We start from the raw sequence: 21,160 nt of genomic DNA, 5'->3' as shown, positions 1-21,160 counted from the left end.
GGCAGCGCAACAGCATCCTTACTACTAGGACACCAAGGACATGGGTCTTCAGCCCCGTAAATAAGTGACCACAGGAGCTCGGCAGGGGAGGACTCGGATGAGGTGTGCACCAACCTTCGCCTTGACCGGCGGGAGCTCTGACGGTCTCGGCACCGGGGCTCGGGGACAAGGGCAGGATATTCGTCGGTGTGCTCAGCAGTGTGTTCTGTATTTCGGATCCAGGTGGTTGAAATATCCAGTCTGACAGAGCACCTGCTGACAGAATGCGACAAAAAGGATGGGTTTGGAAAGTGCTACCGCTGCAGCGAGGCCATCCCCAAGGAGGAGCTGCCTGGGCACCTCAAAGCAAAGGACTGTGACCGTGAGTGCTCCCCGCCTGCCTGTCTGCCTCCCTGAGAGCCCGCATCCCCGTGGGTGTCTCCTCGGTGCCTGTGTCCCCAGGACCCGCCCCAGGGGAGGCCCAGCTGCAGGCAGGCTGTTGGCCGTGTCTGCCGGGCGTCGCTGGGCACACCATGGCGCTCTGCCCCTCGCCCAGGTTCTGCAGGATAACTGAGTCTTGCCTCACCCCATTTCAGCTGCCAAGCCAGAGAAGCTGGCCAACCGGTGCCCTCTGTGCCATGAGAACTTCGCCCCTGGAGAGGAGGTGAGGGCCTGGCCCGCAATGCCAGCACGGTCACGTCTGAGCAGTGTTCCCTCTGGTGCCTGGCTGCACGTCCCTCCACTGCACCTGTAACTGGCTGTGAGGAGGATCAGCCCTGGGGGACAGGTGCCCTGAGGGAGCCACTGTCTCCCATCTGTGCCGGGCCCTAGCTGGCATCACAGCCACATTCTGTAGCACTCTAGTCCCTTCTGATTAGGGAAAGTGAGCCTGGTCTGGTTTGGAAATTGTCCAGTTCCAGGCCCTCCTTCCTGCCCTGGGACTCAGTGTGGAGTGGGCGTCGGGCCTCCTATCCCCTCTCCCTCTCCCGAGCGGCGCACACGTGAGCTGCAGCCTCCCTGTCTCCTCTCGTCCTAGCAGCTGGCGTGAGGGCTCCCACAGCAGACACTACCGGGCGGGGCTCGCAGGCTTCCTCGAGACTTGGTCTCCGCTGCGCAGCAGATGCCCACACGCTGAGGGGCTTAAATGCCCGCTTAGAGCCTCAGTTTCTGTGGCTCAGGAGTCTGGACATGCTCTGCCGGGATTCTCTGCTCAGGGCCCCACAGGCAGTGTCGGGCACGTTCTCGCCTGTGGCTCAAAGATCCTGTTCCAAGCCCCTCCCAGGGCCAGCGGGACTGGTCTGTCGTCGTAAGACCGGCCCTGGTGTTAACTCTAATCCTCCAAAGGTTTTCCTTTGACTTTTACAGAGGGGCGGGGTAGGGGGGAGACACACTGACCGATTGCCTCCCACACGCGCCCCAACCAGGGCTTGGGATCGAACCCGTGAACTGTCTGCTCAGGCTGGCGCTCTGACCACTGAGCACACTGCCAGGGCTGAGACTTCTTTGGCTGTCAGCCAGGGGTTGCTCTCATGCTCTCAGCTCCTAGAGGCACCACAGTCCCCGAGCTGCATTGCCCCCCACACACCCTCCCACGTGACCAGTCTTACTGCTGTGCTCGAGGGGTTGGGAGGCAGGCAGTGTCTTGTAACTCGGGTCGGGCTGAGGCTCCAAGGGGGTGAGGCGCCTGCATACAGCAGCTGGCTGTGGGCGCCTCTGGCTGCATCTTTAACAGCAGGTGATGTGGGCTATGAGAGGGCCAGAGGCCCTCATCTGGTTCCATGCTGTGGCCTCTCATTTCAGGCGTGGAAAGCTCATCTGATGGGCCCCATGGGCTGCGTGATGAACCTGCGTAGGACGCATGTGCTGCACAAGGCCCCGGCTCCGCCACAAGGTGAGGACAGGCTGGGGCGCATCCCTCCACTGCCACTCAGCCAGGGGAGCGTCAGTCAGTGGCTTTCTGTCCTGGTGCCGGTTCCTTAAGGTAGAGATTTATGCCACTTAGAGTGCTTTATGAGAAAATTATATTTTTCATTAGAAAACTGTTTTGACTAGAAGGCCTGGGGTGCAGCCCTATCTTAGGAGTGTGAGAAAGGCGAGGCCATGAGCGAGGGGATGGGCATGGGAGCGGGTGTGTGAGCACCTGTGGCAGCCGCTGTGCGGGGGCTGCTCACCTGGCCTGATGCCGTCCTATGACCAAAGATGAGGCACAGGCAGGGCTGCCCAGGTCACAGCCAGGCAGTGACACTCCGGTCATGGGGCTGCCCTTCCTGTTTCTGCAGCTGAAATTTTTTTTTAATATACTTAGAAGAAGAGGTAGAAACATTGATAAGGGTCACTGATTGCCTCCTGCATGCCCACTAGTCGGGGAGGACCCCACAACCTGGACATGTGCCCTGACCAGGAATCAAACTGGTGACCACCTGGTTCATAGGTCAACGCTCAACCACCGAGCCGCACCGACCAGGGCAGCAGCTGAATTTTTGAAGCCAAAAGTAGGCAAATGGCCATGGCCATTCCTCTGACCCTTAGCATTTCCTCTGAGCTCTTGGTTCCTCCTCTTTCTCTGTCACGTGCACCTGCAGTGGCCACTTGAGGGCTGGGTGACCACTGTCCTCCGCTGATCCCGCTTTGGTCAGGCCAGCTCCCGCAGACAAGCAACGGGAGTGTCCCAGCCCCTCCTGCTCTGCCTCCCGTGTCTGCTGACACCCGCCTCTCTCTGTCACTGGGGCATGCACTTGATTCGTGTGTCAGTCTCCCTCCTGACATGGGGCCCGTGCTTTATCTTGTCGCCCCAGGCAAAGGCCCAGCCACAGCCAAGGCTGGGGCCTCGGTGACGAAGGCTGGAAGCAAGATCCCCACCCCGAAGGGTGGCCTGAGTAGGAGCTCTGGCAGGACCTACACGAAGCGATGACACGACAGCCACCCCTGGACTCCGTGCCAACAGAGCAGGTGTCCTGATTGTGAATGCGTCTCCTGAGGGTATCTGCGGCCTGGTGGCCCTGCTCCCCCCACTGTCCCACTCGGCTCCGTGTGTGGGGCTGACCAAGGCAGTGGCCCCGAGCTGGGACCTGCCCTCCTTCCCGTTCCCAGCCGTCGGGTGTCTGACTTTGTTGGCCTCGGGAGCCACAGATAGTAGCCGCGCTGTTGTAAGAGACCCCGAAACTGCTGCCCGGGGGAAGCTCGCGGAAGCAGGTGCCAGGTCAGGGCAGCAGCAGCATGTGGCGGGTGTTCCGCAGGCACAGCACCCTCTTCCCTTGTGGCGTGGGGTGATCTCCGCAGACTTCACTGTGAACCTTTGTGTGTGGCCTGTCTCCTGCAGGAGCGTCGCAGGGCTGTGGTCACCGAGGGTCGGACAGGAGAGGGGTGCTCGAACCCCGTGCCTTCTCCCGCAGCAGCCTCTGCAGAGCCTGTTTTCCTCTATGGCTAGAAATAAAGGAAACAGCAGTTACCCAGAACTGGTCCCCTCCAGCACGTCTGGTCTCGGCCTGTTGCCCTCCCTCTCAAAGCCGTGTTGGAGTTGGAGCTGTAAGGTCCCTTTTCTCAAACACTCCATGTAATACTTAAACCAAAACATCACTTAAAGTGATGAGACCAAACCTCAAAATCCGGTCCCCTACCCAGCCCCCTCCCCACGGAGGTGTCGACTTGCCTCTTCAGGGGCCGTGGGGAAAGCCTGTGTCTGTCTGCGATCAGCTGGGCCATGCCTGGTGTCTTGCTGTCCAGACCTGTGCCCCCCGGGTTCTCAGTCCACTGGAGACCCCGGGAAGCTGGCCCTCTCCATCCCGTCCTCTGACCAGGGAAGGGTCCGCTGTCCGCTTCCTCCTGAGTGTCCCAGGGCCGGCTGTCAGTGTCAGAAGTGTGTGGAGTTGATGAAATTTGTACCACACAGTAGTGTAAATGTTGCTAGTGCCCAGCCCTGTGACACGAGCGTCTATAAACAAATAGGTATTTGAGCAGCACACCCCCGGCCGTGAGCGACCGTGGACTTGCACTAATCAGTCGCTACTTCTGGTAAATTAATGACTCCTCCTAGGGTTGACTAGAAATACTGAGCGAGACTGACCAACAGGGTTACCTTTACAAAATGCTAAAATAAGTATGGAGAGACGATGTAAAACTGCTCGACCTAGGGGCGTACAGACGTCAGGATGATCACAAAACAATCCTCCTTGGCTTCTAAAAGGTGTTGGCCATTTTCTAATCCGCTTTTGAAGTACAAAGAAAACGCCTTTTAAAACACAATGGGACTAACCAAGAAATTTTTTCTCCAAAACTTAAATGTTTTCTTATTATAACGTAAAAATATTTAGTTTTTAGTGACTGACAAAGTTGGGTGCATTTGAAAGTTAACGATTAGCCTTGCCCTGGCCCGTGTGGTTGCTGGTTGGGCACTGTCCTGGGCACCAAAAGGGTGGGTTCAAGGCCTGGTCAGGGCACAAGCCCCGGTTGTGGGCTCGATCCCAGGGGCCAGCAAATCACTGTTCCGCTCTCACATTGATGTTTCTCTCTCCCTCTCCCTTCCCCTCTAAAAACATTTTTAAAAATAAAATTGGGTTAGTTTTGCTGGGTACAGAGGCATCACGAGTTTGTGGTGAAATGCTCCACGGCAGTGGTTTGTGGCTGTGAAAGCTTTACAGTGATACACTAACGAGGAACCAATAAAGGGTGAAAACGCAAAGGGAACTAGCTCTGTTGGCCACTGATAAATATCTGCATTGGGAACGGTAATAGTTGAATTCTTATTCATGAGTGTGTTGTAACTTATTTTCATATTTCAGAACTTTCTAAAAGAATTACATCTATAAATTGGCATTAGAATGAAAATGTAAATCCTTCTAATGAAAATTTGCAACTTTTTAATGTTTTGACAGTTTTATTTCAGGTTCCAGAGTTATAAAATATGCGAATAATATTTTTGTTGCTGTTTCCAGACTTAGTTAATTCACCCTGAGAATATTCACATTAATAAAAAGATCACTAAGTATTTGTTGCCTTTATTTCCAGATCATGATTAAAAAGCAGTTCGTAGCCCTGGACAGTTTGCTCGGTGGTCGGAGCGTCGGCCGCGGGCGGGAGGGTCCGGGTTTGAGTCGGGGCGCGGGGCCGGCCGTGGCTCCGTCCGCCGGCTGTGGCTCCGTCCGCCGGCTGTGGCTCCGTCCACCTGGCCGTGGCTCCGTCCGCCGGCTGTGGCCCCGTCGCCCCGTCGGGCCGGGCGGCCGGCGCCCCGCGCATCGCCCCCACCCTCTGAAAAAGCAGCGGGAGCCGGTCCCGGGGGAGGGTGAGAGGCCCGCGAGCAGCTGCCCTTCCCGCGGCCGCCGCTGCTGACCAAGGGCACTGGCGGTCAGTGGCCGCGGGAGCCTGGCCCTGAGGGGCTATTTGCCAAAGTGGATTCGCTGCTCAAGAGCCCACACGGTGTGGGCTGCAGGCGGCCGGAGAGGTCGCCGCCCGGTGCGCGCTGGGGCCGGGCGGCTGCTCCCCCGGAGCTCCGGGCGCCACGCTCGGGCCGCTCCCGCCGCCTGGGCCCGTCCTGCGGGGCGGGGCCGAGGGGCCGGGGGCCGGCGCGGGGCAGCGGGACGTGCGGGCGGCAGCCGCGCCGCCGGGGCCGCGTCCTCCGCGGGCGCTCCCGGCGCCCACTTTCCACAGCGTGGAACCAGCCGCGCCCGCCTCCCGCCGACCGCGCCCACGGCCCGGGGGCCCCCCACGGGCCGCCGCCTGGAGGCCACGTGCCCCGAGGCCGCCCCGCCCCCGGCGGCCGGGAGCCCACTCGCCGCCGTCGGCCTCCCGTCCTCCCCGCGCAGAGCCCTTCGGCCCGGGGCAGCCACGGCGCGGGCGCAGGCGGGACGGTCCCGGCCCCTCCCCGGGCTCCGGGCTCCGGGCTCCGCCCAGCGGGGCCGCAACGGGCGGGGCGGGGCCCGGGCCCGGGCTCAACCCGCCGAGCAGAAGCGCGGCCGGAACCTCCGGCGCCCAGGTAGTCCAGGCGCCCGAGCGCGTCCTCCGCAGCTCCTTCCGGTCGGAGCCGGATGTGACGTCACTCGCGCCGGAAGTGCCGCGGCGTGCCCCGGGCGCGCCGGGCCGGGCTGCGGAAGCCGCGGCGCGATGGCGGCGGCGGCGGTGTCTGAGGCCTGGCCCGAGCTGGACCTGGCGGAGCAGCAGCGGCGGCGGGAGCTGCAGCTGACGGGGCCCGCGCTGGAGGAGCGCGTGCGGGCGGCGGGCGGGCGGCTGCCGCCGCGGCTCTTCTCGCTGACGCTGCTGCACTACCTGGAGGTGAGCGGCTGCGGCAGCCTGCGCGAGCCGGGCCCGGGCCTGGCGCAGGGCCTCCCGCAGCTGCAGAGCCTCGTGCTGCGGCGCAACGCGCTGGGCCCCGGCCTGAGCCCCGAGCTCGGCCCGCTGCCCGCGCTGCGCGTGCTCGACCTGTCGGGCAACGCGCTGGAGGCCCTGCCGCCGGGCCAGGGCCTGGGCCCCGCCGAGCCGCCGGGCCTCCCGCAGCTGCAGAGCCTCAACCTCAGCGGCAACCGGCTGCGCGAGCTGCCCGCCGACCTGGCGCGCTGCGCCCCGCGCCTGCAGACCCTCAACCTCACCGGCAACCGCCTGGACTCCCTGCCCGCCGAGCTCTTCCGCCCCGGCGCGCTGCCGCTGCTCAGCGAACTGGCGGCCGCCGACAACTGCCTGCGGGAGCTCAGCCCCGACATCGCGCACCTGGCCTCGCTCAAGGTCAGCGGGGCCCCGGTGCGGGCAGGGTGGGCGCCGGGCCTGGGAGGCCGTCCCCCCCCCCCCAACCTGTGCCCTCAAGTCGCCCCGCACGGGTCCCAGCTGGACTTCCGCGCCTAACACCCCGGGTCCTCTCTGTGAGCAAACCTGGCTTCCTTCTCAGGTCGGAGCCCGTCTGCAGCAGGGCCCGTGGCTGAATGTTTGTATCTCAAGCATTTGTGAAATGACCAAATGAGCCTTTTGGAGGGGCCGCCCAGACTTGGCTGCGGGTTGTGAAATGACTAGAATTTGCATAATGCCACGCGGTGTGACTTTATGTACATTTCGCTTGACACCCCCCCCCCCCCCCCACACACACACACACACGCACAACAGCCCTGGACAGTAGGGTTATTATTCCTGTTTTCCAGAAGGCTGGAGAGGGTTGCCCAGAGTAAACAGCATGTGATGTGGGTTTTCCTGTGGACTGCAGTGTCTGGGTGGGGTCTGCTCACATATCCATCTTGGGTCTGCAGGCCCCAGGTTAATGCTGGGCTCACAGCAGGTGCCCGCGGAGCCACCACCTAACTCCGGTCTGCAGGCGCTTGTCCAGTGTTCTTTCCCCTGTCCTTTTCACTGTGTTTCTTTCCCCTATTTTTCATACTTTTAATGCATATGTTTCTCAAACAGTAAAATGTGTGTACAGTTTAGCAACTGATCTATTTGCAGGGGAAATTGCTCTTAAGATGTTGCCAACTGATCTTACAAATACATCTATATCTCTGTGTAAAGATATATCTATATAAAGATAGTACGTGTATGTGTGTGTGCGCCCACACATACGCGTGCACTGGTTTGTGTAGAGTTAAGAAAAATAGATGAGCCCCCTTTGCAGAATGACATGTGCTTGCTGGCATTTCCGGGAAGAAGCTGCGGCAGATGAGGCGCTTAGGGGCTCAGGTATATGGGACACGGTGTACAAGACTCTCTACTCCATCTCCATCTGATAGATCTCTTGTTCTTGCAGAAAGTTGATGTCCTAGGCGTGTGGCTCAGTCTTGCATCTTGTGAGCACACAGTTCTATCTCTTAGAGCCTGTGGTGTCTTTTCTGTCCGACCCTCTGTGGTACCACCCAGTCGAGTTGGCATCTCTATTGTGTCCAAACACCCTCCTCTATGGCAAAGGGTGGTCTCATTTATTCAGTCCCCTCACCTGATCCATCCTGTTCAGCATCTTTAGACTCCCATTGGATTTCTGTCATGCGAAGGGACCTGTTTCTCAGAGAATACCATGCGGGACTACTTGGAATCCTATTTGGGCTTAGATATCCTGGGAGGGGGGGGTGACATTTTCTAAAATGCCTCCATGAGGGATGCAGTGAGGAGCTGCACTGCTGCCCACATGCGGGGGTGTGGAGGGCAGAGGTGTTCTGTGTCCTTCCTGGTGCCCTGGGAACATAGCTGGAGTGGAGGAAATGGGAAGCATGGGTTTCAGCTCAGCCTACCCACCTGTGAGACACAGACGGGCAAGTGTGTAGTTAAGAGAAATAGGTGAGCCCCCCCCCCCTTAGCATGTTTAACTTAAAAAACCTTAACATCACTTTGTGGGGCACCTCTCATCTGAAGGACTCATTTGTCATAAGCCAATTGCTCATTCCCCTGTCCCTTGCTGTCTTGTTCCTCTGACCATTTACCTGTAACGTTGCTGTAGCTGTGACCCCCAGGAAGCTGAGGGTCAGACAGGTGTTGGGTGGGGCTTGTGTAGTTGTCCCTGGCTGTGTTATTGCTCTAAGACTGGCTGAAAACAGCAGTCATTTTGGTTGCTAACGATTCTCCAAGTTCTTGGGCTCAGAGGGAAAGTCCCTGCCTTCTGTGGATTGTGTGTGGCTGGTCCAGCTGGCCGCAGGCTCAGGGCCAGCTCGGCTGGAGTGTCGGACAGCTGGGCTTCTCTCCATGTCACCTCGGGACTCTCCCTCCCAGCAAGGCAGTCTGATCTCTCACATGGCAGCTCAGGGCTCCTCAGAGCAGGAAGGCAGAGCTGCCAGGGTCTCTTCATCGCGCAGGCAGACACATCCCAGCCACCCAGCCAGCCGTGTTTTCCTGCAGTGGTGAGGATGACGCCAGTGGAGTCGGCAGGCTGTTTGGCCAAAGCCCCTTTGGACAGTGCAGGGACTGCAGAGCCAGTGTGTGCCGACAGGGCTGCATGCAGACCAGCCCAGCCTGACCTGAGACAGGAGCCCTTCCCTGCTCTCCCAGCTTGGGGCAAGCAAGGGGCACACGGGCACATGGGCCCTGCCGGCCCCATCCTCCAACCCAATCTTTTCCAATGCCAGAGGCTGGCTTCTTAGGGCAGTGTGCAGGCTGCCATCCTGGGCCCAGGACCTGGCACTATCATGGTGGCTGTGGGTTAGGATTCAAAGGCTGAGTGCAGGCTCCGCCTCCTGATGGGAGGAGCTGCCAGGGGAGTGGGAGGGGAGATACAGGCTATCTGCCCCCACCCTATCCAGTCTAGCCTGAGTGGCAAAAGGCCTGGAGAGTCGGCAGGTGGCCATGCAGTGGCCCCTCTGCTGCTCGGTCCTAGTGGTGACTGAAGGCCAAATCTGGCTTACTTTGTGCCCTTTCATTCCTGTTCTGAGTACAAGGTTGACCCCTGCTCTACAGGGGCAGACAGTGGGCCCCAGCACCCTCCTGGGTCACAGCAGGGCCTGCGACCCCAGCAGTGTTAGCACCAGTTCCCACTTGCTGCCCGGGCTGTGTCAGTGTGGGGGGAGAGTACGTTTCTCCTGTGTGCTCGGTTAGCATGTTTAACTTAAAAAACCTTAGCACCACTTTGTGGGGCACCTGTCATCTGAAAGACTCGTTTTTCATAAGCCAATTGATTGTTCCCCTGTCCCTTGCTGTCTTGTTCCTCTGACCATCCATCCACCCACCTAAAATGTTGCTGTAGCTGTGACCCCAAGGAAGCTGAGGGGCAGACAGGTGTTTCCTAGAGACCACTGGCCATGCCAGCAGCTCCTTCCCCCAGAGAAGCCGCCTTGATCACTGCTGGTGGTGCTGGTGAGGGGCTGGGAGAGGTGCCGCGGTGCGTGGTGTGTCCTGTCCCGGAGCTGGGCCGGAGTCCGGGAGTCTGATGGGCTCTCCCTGCCTTGCAGACACTGGACCTTTCCAACAACCAGCTGAGCGAGATCCCCGCGGAGCTGGCTGACTGCCCCAAGCTCAAGGAGGTCAACTTCCGTGGGAACAGGCTGAAGGACAGACGCCTGGAGAAGATGGTCAGCAGCTGCCAGACCAAGTCCATCCTGGAGTACCTGAGGGTGGGCGGCAGGGGCTGCGGCAAGGGCAAGGGCAAGGCCGAGCCCGAGAAGGAAGAGAGCCGGAGAAAGAGGAGGGAGAGGAGGAAGCGGGAGGGGGGTGAGGGCGAGGAGGAGGTGGGCGAGGCCAGCCAGCTGCTGCTCAGGGTGCTACATGTCTCCGAGAACCCCGCCCCGCTGACCGTCACGGCCAGCCCCGAGGTCAGGGACGTCCGGCCATTCATCGTGGGGGCTGTTGTAAGGGGCATGGACCTGCACACCGGGAACTCACTCAAGCGCTTCCTCGCCTCTCAGGTGGGTGCAGGTGGCCAGCGGACGGGTGGGGATGAGAATGTGGGGTACGTGCTGCGGGTGCAGCTAGAAGGAGGTGGTGTTGGAAGAGATACTTGGGGCAAGTGACCTTGTCCTGTCACCTTTTTGTGCCTAAGTTTCCTTGCCTGGGAAATGGGAACATAACAGGATGTTGGTGAGCGTGGCTCAGGCAGTGTGTGCTGTGAGCAGGAGGGACCTGCCTCAGGCCACAGGGCTGTTGGGCAGCCGAGTGCACTGGGCGCGTCTCGGGCACCTTGCACAGACAGAACCCTGTATGCCTGGGGGGTGCCCCGGGTGGAAGGGCCCTTCCTCCTGCTCTTCACCCACAGCTCTCAGAGTTGAGCCGTATTTCTTTCAATTTTTATCTTTTTTATTCCTCACCTGAAGATATTTTTTCCGTTGATTTTGGGGAAAGAGAGAAACATGTGAGAGAGAGACATTGATTGGTTGCCTCCCACATGCCCCAACCGGGAGCAGAGGTCGAGCCTGCAGCCCAGGTATGTGCCCTTGGCCAGAATCAAACCCAGGGCCCTTCAGTCTGTGGCCCGATGCTCTATCCACTGAGCCACACCAGCCAGGGCTTTTATTGCTTTTTTTTTTTTTTCCCCTAGAGAGAGTGGGAGGGGGAGAGAGACACACATCGATTAGGTGCCTCCCCACCAAGGCTGGGAATCTAACCTGCAACCCAGGTACATGCCCCTGACTGGGAATAAAACCAGAGACCTGCCAGTTTGAGAGCCGGCACTCTGAGCCACGCTGGCCAGGGCAAGCCCTATTTCTGAAGATGGTTTTGTTGCCATGGGAAGTCGGTGTCCCTCCAGTTTCTGAGATTTTGGTGGAGTTTCTGGTTTCTGTGATACGTGACAGTTTAGTTTCACTCGAGATGGTATCAGAATCGTCGATTCCTGCCAGCATTTCCCATGAGAATCGTTTACTCGTTTAGGTTTTAGCGAGACAAGCTTCCTGATGGGTTGTGTTCCTTGCTGTGTGCCTAGCTCTTGAAATAAAAGGCACCTCTTTGACATGAGTGAGACCCTGAGTGGCCCTGCGGGGACAGAGGTGGCTCTGGATGTTGTGTCTCAGGAATCCTCCCCTCAGGGAGGAAGCAAAAGGCACACAGAACCAGGTGTTTTTAAGCCGTAGATTTTAGTGCAGGATAGGTTCTTTGAAGCCTCAAATATTGTGTTCTAGAGTCAGGGAGAAGACATTTTGTGGGTAAAGGAATAAAACTGTTTTCCAAGGATGGTTTCACAAAATGGGTATTTGGCCGGGAGTCTGCGGTGCCAAGTGGGCTGGGCAGCTCCTGCCCCTGCAGGTTCGCCGGTGCCTTGTGCTGGGCACACTGAGCTTTGCTCACCTGCGAATTCGTGTTGCAGACAAAGCTCCACGAGGACCTCTGTGAGAAGCGGACAGCAGCCACCATCGCGACCCATGACCTCCACACCGTCCGGGGTCCGCTGCTGTACACCACCCGCCTGCCGCAGGACCTCAAGGTGACACGGCACCCCTTCTGGGTTTGCAGTCTGAATGTTCCTTTGTGTGTTTCAAGAAAGTACATGTTGTGTCAGAGCGTTTTAAGGTAGAGTCAGGCGGCACTCCTCACAGGTACCCAGCACAACTCAGGGCAGGCCCTGCTCACAGTCACTCCAACAGCACAGGCCCTGCTCACAGTCACTCCGACAGCTCAGGGCCCTGCTCACAGTCACTCCGACAGCTCAGGGCCCTGCTCACAGTCACTCCACCAGCTTAGGGCCCTGCTCACAGTCACTCCACCAGCTTAGGGCCCTGCTCATAGTCACTCCGACAGCTCAGAGCAGGCTCCTAGGCACCTTGGGAAGCAAGCTCCTCAAGGGAAGTCAGAACTTGAAAGTGATTTTCATTTGCTCACTGACTTAGAACCAAAAACGTGTGGTTTGTATCCCAGTTGCAAAACCCCTGTGTGGGTCTGGCTTCAGTGAGCTGTCCCGTCGAGGTCCTGCCCTGTTCTGTTGACCTCTGCACAGGGCCCTGAGGTCCTGGGCAAGGAGGGTCCCAGTGCCCCCTGCCTGCCTGCTGCTACCTTTCCCCCGTCTTCCAGAATCTGTAGCCTTGGAAACGCAGCTCTGTGTTGGGCGAGTTCAAGGTTAAGCCCAGTTTCAGAAGGACTGGAATGTGTGGGCATTTGGGCTCCTAAGTGACTCTGAAGGCACGTGTGACCACGCAAGATGCAGGGGCAGAACTGTCAGCTGTGGGGCAGCTGTGGCCTCTCCATGGAGGGAGACAGAGGAGGGGCGGGGCCACATGCTCAGAGTGAGTGAAAGGATGGGGGGTGTGGCCGCGAGTGTGTCCACATGAGCTGACTGGAGGTTTCACCCTAAAGATCGCCCCCCTGGGGCGCAAAGAAGTCAAGGCTAAGGACCTGGTTCGGCAGCTGCAGTTGGAGGCCGAGGAGCACCGCAAGCAGAAGAAGCGGCAGACAGTCTCAGGCCTGCACAGGTGGGCAGGGCGCAGGGGGCAGCAGGGTATCCCAACGTGCCGTCCTCTGTCATTCACTGCCAGCTAGGAAGCTCCTGAAGTTGCCAAAACTTGAGAAATCTCCCCAGAGCTCATTCCCTCACCTGTTAGGGACTCATGTGAGGTGAGAGGCACTCCTCTTAGACCCGCATCTCGGGCGCATGTGGGGATTGGATGCCATGCCCGAGGGAGCCCGTGTGAGGACGGAAGTCCTGTGCCACCTCAGGAGGGTGGCCCCCGGGACGGCACCAAGGATGCAGGTGGGGGAGAGAACCACATCTCCCACCAGCCCCAGGGAGACCACCAAACCCACAGCATTTTACCCAGAAGTCACACAGTTGGGAAACGTCCCTGAGGCCACAGCCCTGCCTCCTTAGCCCAGCTGCCATCCCTGTGTACACAGGCTTTGGACGTTCCTTCCCTTGAGCTGTTGGACATGCCCTGGATCTCACTGGTGTAAAGAGCTGTGATTTGCCCAGTTTAACCTGCAGGTGCGTTGTGGCAGCTTCGCTGTAACGGGTTTCTCCTCAGATACCTCCACCTGCTGGATGGGAAAGAGCAATACCCTTGCCTAGTGGATGCTGATGGTGACGTCATTTCCTTCCCGCCCATAACCAACAGTGAGAAGACGAAGGTGGGTTGTCTGCAAACATCCCTGTGTCTGTTCCCGTAAGCCTGGGGCTGTGCGGGGCCCTTGCCTGGGCCACACCACGTCTTCGTGCGCGTAGCCTCCCAGGGCGCCTGTGCACAGGAAGGCGGTGGTCTGGGCTTGAGGGACACCGATTATGAGGGTTTCCTCAGATTAAACGCTGCAGTTGCTAGTATCTACTTTTGATAACTTTACTCTTTTCTGAAATCTTCCTGATTCCTTTTTAAGATTAAGAAAACAACTTCTGACTTGTTTTTGGAAGTGACAAGTGGGACGAGTCTGCAGATCTGCAAAGACGTCATGGATGCCCTTGTCCTGGTGAGTAACCGGCCCTCCCGGGCCACGGGCCACGGGGACCACACATGTCCCGTGCCCTCCACATGGCCCCTCCTACCGTGGTCTGTGTTGCAAAGCATCTTCCCAGGGTCGCTTCTAATCTTTGGGTTAAGGAGAGATTTTTCATTTGCAGAAAATCGCAGAACTCAACAGATATACTTTAGAAAATAAAGAGACGGAATCTGTCTCGGATTCTGAAGCTGACGCCCCCTCTGGACCAGCTCCGGATCCCAGGCCGAACCCTAGTGCTGAGAAGGACGGGAGTGCCCCCCTGGTGGTGGAGCAGGTCCGGGTGGTGGATGAGGAGGGGCACCTGAGGGTGGTGTACCCATCCAAGACGGACCTGGGCACTGCTGCCTCCCACGTGACCGTGATCCGCTGAGGTGCCCGCTCCTCCCGACGCCTGACAGCTTTGCCTCTGCAGGGCTCACGTGCAGTGGTTGTAAATTGTTCATCACACTGTCCTCTCCCCCTCGGCGTTTTTTAAGGTGTCTCCCTTCTTTGTCCAGTTTCCAGAAGATTCTGCCATAATGGCGTGCCACGTCGTCATGAGCTTAAATTGTCCTGCCTCTGCAGCTCTTACTAATTAAGGCTTTTGGTGAAATTATTCGAATGGTGGAATGGAGCACACTGTTCAGAAGGTGCTTAAGTCGCGGAGACACGGGCTGCTGGCGGGAAGAGGCCCTGCGGGTCAGATGCTCAGGTCTAGCCGGAGACGCTGCGTGGCCTCATGTTCTCCAGCCTGCAGTGAAGCAGTCCTTTTGTAAAAACCTAGTTTTTCAGTAAATTTCTCAACGTTGCTGTTGGACACTTAGGGGGTGGAGATGTGAAGAGCCTACTGGCAGAGCCCCTCATCTGAGTGCCTGCTGGGCCGGCCAGGGGGCGAGAAGAATCAGTGGGATTCTTTTGTAAGTGAGCCCCACGGTGATGAACAGTCATCAGGACCCGCATCTTATGAAATATGCAGGTTTCCATCACAAAATGGGCTTCAAGGACTGACAGGACTGTCCCTCTATGACCTGTCAGCTGTCGGAGGGCCATGGGCAGGATGGCAGAGGCGGGAGGTGTGTGCCAGGTGGATGGGTCTGCGGCATCTTACACTGTAGGCATTTCCAGTTTTGAATGTCTTGGCCATAAACCATCTGTGTCTATCAGTGTTTGTTTGAGCGCACGCGGGGGTCCCTTCCCGGAGCCAGAACATTCTTGTGTCCAGGGAGCCAGCTGGCTAGAGCTCTACTGGCCTCCCTGGTTCAGACCTGGCTGGAGCATGAGAAACGGATGCCTCAGGTTTTGCTGCTTAGGGATACCACTTACTCGGCCTTTAACCTGGAAGATTTTTGTTGATTTGGGGGGAGCGTTTAGCCATCAGAACCAGACATGCGCAAGGCCTGGGACCCTGCATGGGGGACCTGAGCAGAACCTTGTGGGTCCCTGAGCTCGGCCAGCCTGCTCTGTAGGACCTGGTGGGGTGGCCTGAGACCTGGGCCTGTCTCGTGACCACCAAGCCTTCCCATCGTTGACCCTGCTGAAATGGGCGAGCCAGTGACTGCTCCCTTCTGCTCTGTGCCCCCACCCCCCACCCCACCCAGAGCCTGCCAAGTGTCCCTGGCTTGTCCCTTCAGGACCCTCAAGCAGTCAGGGCTGCTGACACTGTAGCTGGCACAGGGTCTGCAGGTCACAGTGGAGCCCTGGCAGGAGCTCTGGGTGGAGGTAAGGACACAGCCAGGGCTCCCGGGCCTCGTGTTTCAGTGGCCACATCATGTCACATGCAGATCCCCCTGTCCAGCAGATCATCCCTTCCTAACCTATGTCAGGAGGCTGGGCAGTGGCAGCAGGATCCTGTCCCCTCCTCTCCCTGACCACCTCGGGGGCCCTAAGGACTGTGCCCAGTACAGGGCCCTGGGACCAAAGCCACTTTGGTACAGCTGGGGCCCTGGGGGATCAGGTCTCAGAGGCCCCATGTGTCCCTTTGGGCCTCTGCCTGCAGTTTTCCCCCCACAGACAGGGCAGGGGTGCCGACAGCCCACAGGCAGGGACACTGCACCTGGGGTGCACCTGGCTCTCCTGAGACCAACCAGACTGTAGGTGCACAGGCCACTTTGGGGCAGCTCCAGCTGGCACCAGTGTTGGCCTCTGACATCTTCTGGGCCCCAGAAGGGAGTTTATGAGGACTTCAGTGTCACCAGGCAGTGCTGGACCGAGCTGCAGGGTCTCCAAGGTCACTCCCCTCCTCTAACTCCCAGCAGTGCCCCTCACACCTGGATCACACCTGCTTGCCACTCCTCCCTGCCCTATCTGCCCAGGGTGCTCCAGCCTTGCATGGACCAGGCACATCTGACCTGTCCCTCAGCAGACCTGCTCCCACCCAGCAGCTGCTCAGGGACCTTGGTCCTGGAGCCCAAGGCAGCTCTGACGTCAGGGAGGAGTGGGCAGGGGGTAGCCAGGACCTCTCCTTTCTGTCCACACCTTCGGTCAGCTTCTGCACATCCGGAGCAGACTGCCAAATGTCCAGAGGCCAGTGCCCCTGCCCACCTCCCCACAGCCCCCACCCTGTCCTGGGATGGCCAGGAGGGACTCCAGCTGGGGCACATGTGTGAGGCTAGTAGAGGCGGACCAGCTGCACCCCTCCCTCCCCAGATGTGGGGTCATCTTGGAAACAGGTGCTGAGGCCCAGAGACCAGAGCTGGATGAACCAGGCCCTCCCCACTGCCCCGTAACCTGCTTCCCTGGCCCCCACCCATAGCAGGCCCACCAGGACCCAGAGACCTGCCTGCCTTCCTCCTCGGGGTCTGAGCCCAAACATCACCTAGATGGGGCTGGGTCACCTGATGTCCACCTGACCCGGCTGCACCCCTGTAGGCTGGTTCTGGGGGTCTATGACCTCCCACCAGCTTGGTCTGACATTCCTGACTTGACACAGGCCTACGAGGACAGTGACTGCCCTCATCTCCCGCCCTCAGTTCTGAGGTGTCTCGCAAGTGTCTGCGGGGCCTGAGACACATGCACAATAGGGGAGGGCACTGCTGAGAAAGGGGACCGAGAAGGGACAGGAGGGGGCACCTTCCGAGGCCCCAAGCCTAGCACGAGAGGCAAGCCCTTCCCACAGGCCTGCTCACCGCTGCCAGATGCCCTCCAGCTGGTCTCCCATCCAGTCGCCTGGCCTGGGGCCCGTGACCGACATCCATCATCATTCATTCAACAGAGTTTAATGACCGCTTTGGGGAGCTTGCACGCTCTGCGCCCCCTCCCACTGGGCTGTCCCTGGGAGTGCACAGCCCAGGAAGGAAAGACGCCTGGGGTAAGGGCCGAGGCCTCGCTCCCTGCTCTGCCTGGGAAATGTCCTCCAGGCAGGTCTCAGCCCCTGGGAGGGAGGGAAGGGGGCCACACACATAGCCCCTCAGCTATCTGGCGGTCTGTGTGTGTGCTGGGGAGTCTGTATACGGATGCATGTACATGGGGCCTGTGTATGAAGGGGTTCTCGTAGCCCCGTGTGCCCCCAGCCTGTGCCCCAATGGCATGCGGCCAGCACTTATTTGCACTTGTGTATGAAGTAGCCGGTGATGTAGCCCAGGATGTAGATGACCCAGAAGGCGGCCACTCCTCCCAGCACCTTCATGGCAACGCCCAGCTTGCCTGAGCACAGCTTCCCGGAGAGCCTAGGGTGAAAACAGCCAGCTCCTGAGCCCCAGGAGAGCCCCCCGGGGGGGCAGGTGGACCCCGAAGGAAGGTGTGGGGGAGGCACTCTATTGGACTTGTGAGCCTGGAGGGGCCCAGTGGGGAAGCAGCAGAGATGAAGGGCCTAAGTTTGCTCAGACTGTGGAGTGGGCATCCAGTGGGCATGGAGCAGAGGCTGGTAGGAGGGACCGGCAGGGTTGCAGGGGGCCCGAGGGGCCTGTGGACCCAGGTAGCTGCTCTCTCGGTGCTCACCTCTCCCAGCCGGAGGCCTCCTCTGTGCTGGACACAGCACCCATGCTGACGTCATCCCACCTGCTGTACTGCACACTGGTGTCCTGGGGCTGCATGCTGGGGGCGTGACGCAGGGGCAGAGGGCACCCGGGCCTCTGAGCTTGACTTCCCTGTAGAGCAGGGCCCAGCAAGTGCCGGGGGCAAGGGTGCCGTCAGGGGCAGGGTCCCCTGGGGCCAGGGAGGGGGCAGAGAGGCAGTAAGGTGGGATGGCTCCTTTACCCCCATCCTCTCTTCTGCTTATGAGGTGGCCAGGACCAGGGTGGTTAAGCCACTTGCCCAGAGTCACATGGGAGGGGGCAAAGTGGAAATTCCAACCCAGGGAGGCTGCAAGTCCAAGAGCCCTGCACTCAGGAATGTGAGAGGGAGTGTCCCCCGGGCCCTGGGGCCTCCCAGCCAGCCAGGCCCACAGAGCCGATAACCCCCTTCTGCCCCATTCCAGACAGATAAGGCCCGGCCACCTCTGGAGACTGGGAAGGAAGGGATGGGGCTGGCTGGTGGCTGGTAAGGCCTGTCTGGTTGGGGAGGAAGCCTGGCTGGCCCTGCAGAAGCTGTGTCCTCCGCCTGCAGCACTCTAGTCCCTCCCCCAGCACTGCCTGTGGGAGGAACCGGGGCTCGGGGGGCACCTGGGACTGTTGGGGGTCCAGGAGCTGTGCAGGCAGCAGCAGGCCCCTCACTTCTAGGGGCTGAGACTTGGCTCAGCCCCCACCAGCCTGGGAAACGCTGACCTTGGTCCCGGGTAGCCTTGGACACAGAGGCTTAAAAGCACAGAGGGGCACCCTGGCCAGTGTTGCTCTGCCATTAGAGGTGGGGCGGTAGATTCGATTCCCGGCCCCAGCTGGGCGCGAGGGAGGCAACCAATCGATGTGCTTCTCTCACAGCTGATGTTTCTGTTTCTCTCCCTCCCTTCCGCGCCCTCTAAAAATCAACGGGCAAGTATCCTCAGGTGAGGGTCAACAGCAACAACAAAACAGCACGGAGGACACTTAGCTGCGAGAAGCCAGCCAGAAAGTCACAGCGCCAGGCAGCTCTTCAAGGCCTGGCATGCCCCGTATTTGCCCTTTTTACCTCCCAGGCCGGGGGGGGGGGGGGGCGCTGCCTCTAGGCCACCAAGCCGTCTTCAGGTGGGGCCCTGTTCAGAACAGGCCTGAGGGAGGCCACGCATTTGTACCAGTGTGTTCTTCCTTCCCGGGGTGTGCCCAGGAGAGGGGAGACCAGCCAACTCCGTGAGCTGCCTGCCTCACACCCACCCCCTTCCCTCCCTTGGGCAGCCCAAAGTGTGAGCCACAGGCTAAGACAAGCTTGATACCCTGGTCCCGGCTTTCCTATGTCACCCAGATGCGGTCAAGGTGCTGGGCGGCAGGTGGGGGTGCAGCAGGGGGTGGGGAGGCTAATGCTGTCCTGAGAGAAACAGCAGCCACCTCCTTCCCCCCGCCTTGATGCGATGGCTGGAGCCACAGCAGCTGCCTTGCAACCAGGACATCCTGACACACCAGCCCTGAGGGTGCTGCCTCTGAGTCCACACCAGCTGCCCCGCCGAGGGCCGCTTGGTGGGAGAGCCAGCCCCTATCTAGCCAAGCCTGTGGCTGCGGGTTCTTGTCCTTTGCAAATGGCTGTACACTGTGGCTCTCAAGTAGTCCTGATTGGACAAAGCCACCAGGAGCTGGCCAGGCGCTTAGAGCTAGCCCCCGAGGGCCTCAGCCCTCAGTCATCCCCCGTCCAACCCTCCGCACAATGGTCACACTGTGTCCCAGAAGCCTGGGGCTGCGCTACCAGGCAGGGACACCTGCCAAGCCCTGGGAGCCTCAGAGGTACCACCATGTCCTGGGAGGGTGAGGACAGAGCTCCTCATACCTCAGAACCCTCCACCCCCAAAGCGCACAACTTACAAAGCAGGATGCCTGGCCAGGGACGGGGCACTGACGCCGCTGGGGCCCAGGAAGGTGGTCAGACCTGGCCTGGGAAGCTCGCCTCCTCCAGCCCCGACCGACGTGTCCAACCTTAAAAAACAGAAAGAAAGGAGCGTTGAGGAGGAGGGGCCCTGGGGAGTCCCCAGGCGGCCGCAGCTGGCCGCGCCCGGATGGGTCAGGCCAGAGTCGGTGGGACCCGCACAACCCACGCCTCCCGACCCCCACCCCGGGTCTCAGGGAGGCCGCGGCCTCGGAGGGCCGGGGCTGCGGCAGCCAAGGCGCCCCCACACCCGCCCCGACGCCCCCTCCCACCCACAGCCCCGGAGGCCGGAGGAGGCTGCACCCCGACCTCGCGCGTCACCTGGCTCAGGCTCCCAGGTGCGCACCGAGTCTGGGCGGGCGGGGCCTGGGCGGCAGCTAGGCTCCCCGAGGGGGCGGGGCCTCGGGGCGGGGCCTCGGAGGGGCGGGGCCAGGTCGGGGGGCGTGGCCAGATCAGGTGGGCGGGGCCAGGTCCGGAGAGCGCAGCCGACCCGACAGATCCGGCGCCTGGGCGGGGCCTCGTGGGGCGGGGCCAGGTCCTGGGGGCGGGGCCAGGTCAGGTGGGCGCAGCCGACCGGGCGGATCCCGCGCCTGGATGAGGCCTGCGGGCTGGGCGGTCTCGAGGGCGGGACAGGACAGGGGCTGGGCAGCGGGGCAGCGGGGCTGCGGGGGTCGGGCTCCGAGACCTGGGCGCCTGGGCGCGCGGCCCCCCCCAGGGCCTAGCCAGGGCCGGACCTTCGAGCCCCTCCCCCACTGTTGCAGCCCCGCAGGGCGCCGGGCGTTGGAACCCCGCGCGGGCGGCAGGGCTGTCGGTGGGGCGCAGGTGGTGGGGGCGCAGGTGGGCGCAGAGCAGAGCGCGGGGCCCCGGCCTCCTGCGCTCGATGGCCTGCTGAGCATCGCAGACCCGGCGCCCTCCCCGAGCTCTCTGCCCACGGGAGAAACGTTCACACCTGCAGGGCGCGTCTGGGTTTATCTGAGCCGACTGACGACAGCTGGCGGGGAGCGGAACCCGACCCGCTGGGAAGGTGCCCGGAGCAGGGCGGCTTGGCGCCTTGTTTTATGCGTTGCAATCAAAAGAGGAGACACAGGAGGTTTACGAGAAATCCGTGGGTGATAGACGAGGGAGGCGGGAGCCCCAAAGCCGGGAAAGCCCTGGGGTTGGATGGAAAGGGTGCAGGGTAGTTAAGGCTCAACAGTGAACGTAATAGCGGAGGATTTGTGGTCTCCGCCCCGTGCACTGGGCGCCGTCCGGAGGGGCCCGGGGAAGGGAAGTTACCTTGACATTCCAAAGGTAGGTTATCTTGGGTGCAAAAGACAGTGGACAACAGACAGGCGCGGTTCAGATAAAGATTTGCCGGGGAGGATGCCGGCCTCGGGCGGGACTACCCACCTTAAACTGCTTTTAGTTAAAAAGTTTTCATTTCAGCCGGGCCGGCGTGGCTCAGTGGCCCGGAGGTCACGGTTCGATTCCCACTCAGGGC

General features: G+C 60.3%; 3 protein-coding genes across 5 annotated transcripts in view; 2 read left to right on the top strand and 1 right to left on the bottom strand.

The window, feature by feature from the left end:
- CEP104 (centrosomal protein 104) overlaps window positions 1–4,975 on the top strand; it is a 30,042-nt gene extending 25,067 nt beyond the window's left edge. For 2 of the 3 annotated variants that reach the window (XM_081143973.1, XM_081143971.1), the window contains exons 19-22: window positions 223–361; window positions 576–643; window positions 1,780–1,870; window positions 2,775–4,975. In XM_081143973.1, coding sequence (XP_081000099.1) covers window positions 223–361; window positions 576–643; window positions 1,780–1,870; window positions 2,775–2,890 — 414 coding nt within the window. In that variant the 3' untranslated portion in view covers window positions 2,891–4,975. The remainder of the gene's footprint in view (window positions 1–222; window positions 362–575; window positions 644–1,779; window positions 1,871–2,774) is intronic. The other variant, XM_081143972.1, reaches the window with a different exon arrangement.
- Window positions 4,976–5,658: 683 nt separating this feature from the next.
- On the top strand, window positions 5,659–14,918 carry LRRC47 (leucine rich repeat containing 47). The gene is made up of 7 exons (XM_081143780.1): window positions 5,659–6,690; window positions 9,819–10,271; window positions 11,666–11,782; window positions 12,649–12,764; window positions 13,314–13,416; window positions 13,660–13,749; window positions 13,901–14,918. The coding sequence occupies exons 1-7, from the start codon at window positions 6,076–6,078 to the stop codon at window positions 14,147–14,149; spliced, it is 1,743 nt and encodes a 580-aa protein (XP_080999906.1). The 5' UTR covers window positions 5,659–6,075; the 3' UTR covers window positions 14,150–14,918.
- A 2,047-nt stretch (window positions 14,919–16,965) lies between these two features.
- SMIM1 (small integral membrane protein 1 (Vel blood group)) lies at window positions 16,966–20,027 on the bottom strand. The gene is made up of 4 exons (XM_081143779.1): window positions 20,002–20,027; window positions 19,620–19,730; window positions 17,695–17,843; window positions 16,966–17,423 (listed from the first exon to the last, which is right to left on the bottom strand). Exons 3-4 carry the CDS (start codon window positions 17,787–17,789, stop codon window positions 17,297–17,299), a joined length of 222 nt encoding a protein of 73 aa, XP_080999905.1. The 5' UTR covers window positions 17,790–17,843; window positions 19,620–19,730; window positions 20,002–20,027; the 3' UTR covers window positions 16,966–17,296.
- Window positions 20,028–21,160: the final 1,133 nt, after the last annotated feature.

Source organism: Miniopterus schreibersii (assembly GCF_964146895.1).
Source record: "Miniopterus schreibersii genome assembly, chromosome: 8".
Taxonomy (NCBI): domain Eukaryota; kingdom Metazoa; phylum Chordata; class Mammalia; order Chiroptera; family Miniopteridae; genus Miniopterus; species Miniopterus schreibersii.
The sequence above is the reverse complement of the archived record's forward strand: the minus strand, read 5'-3'. Positions and strand labels throughout refer to the sequence as shown.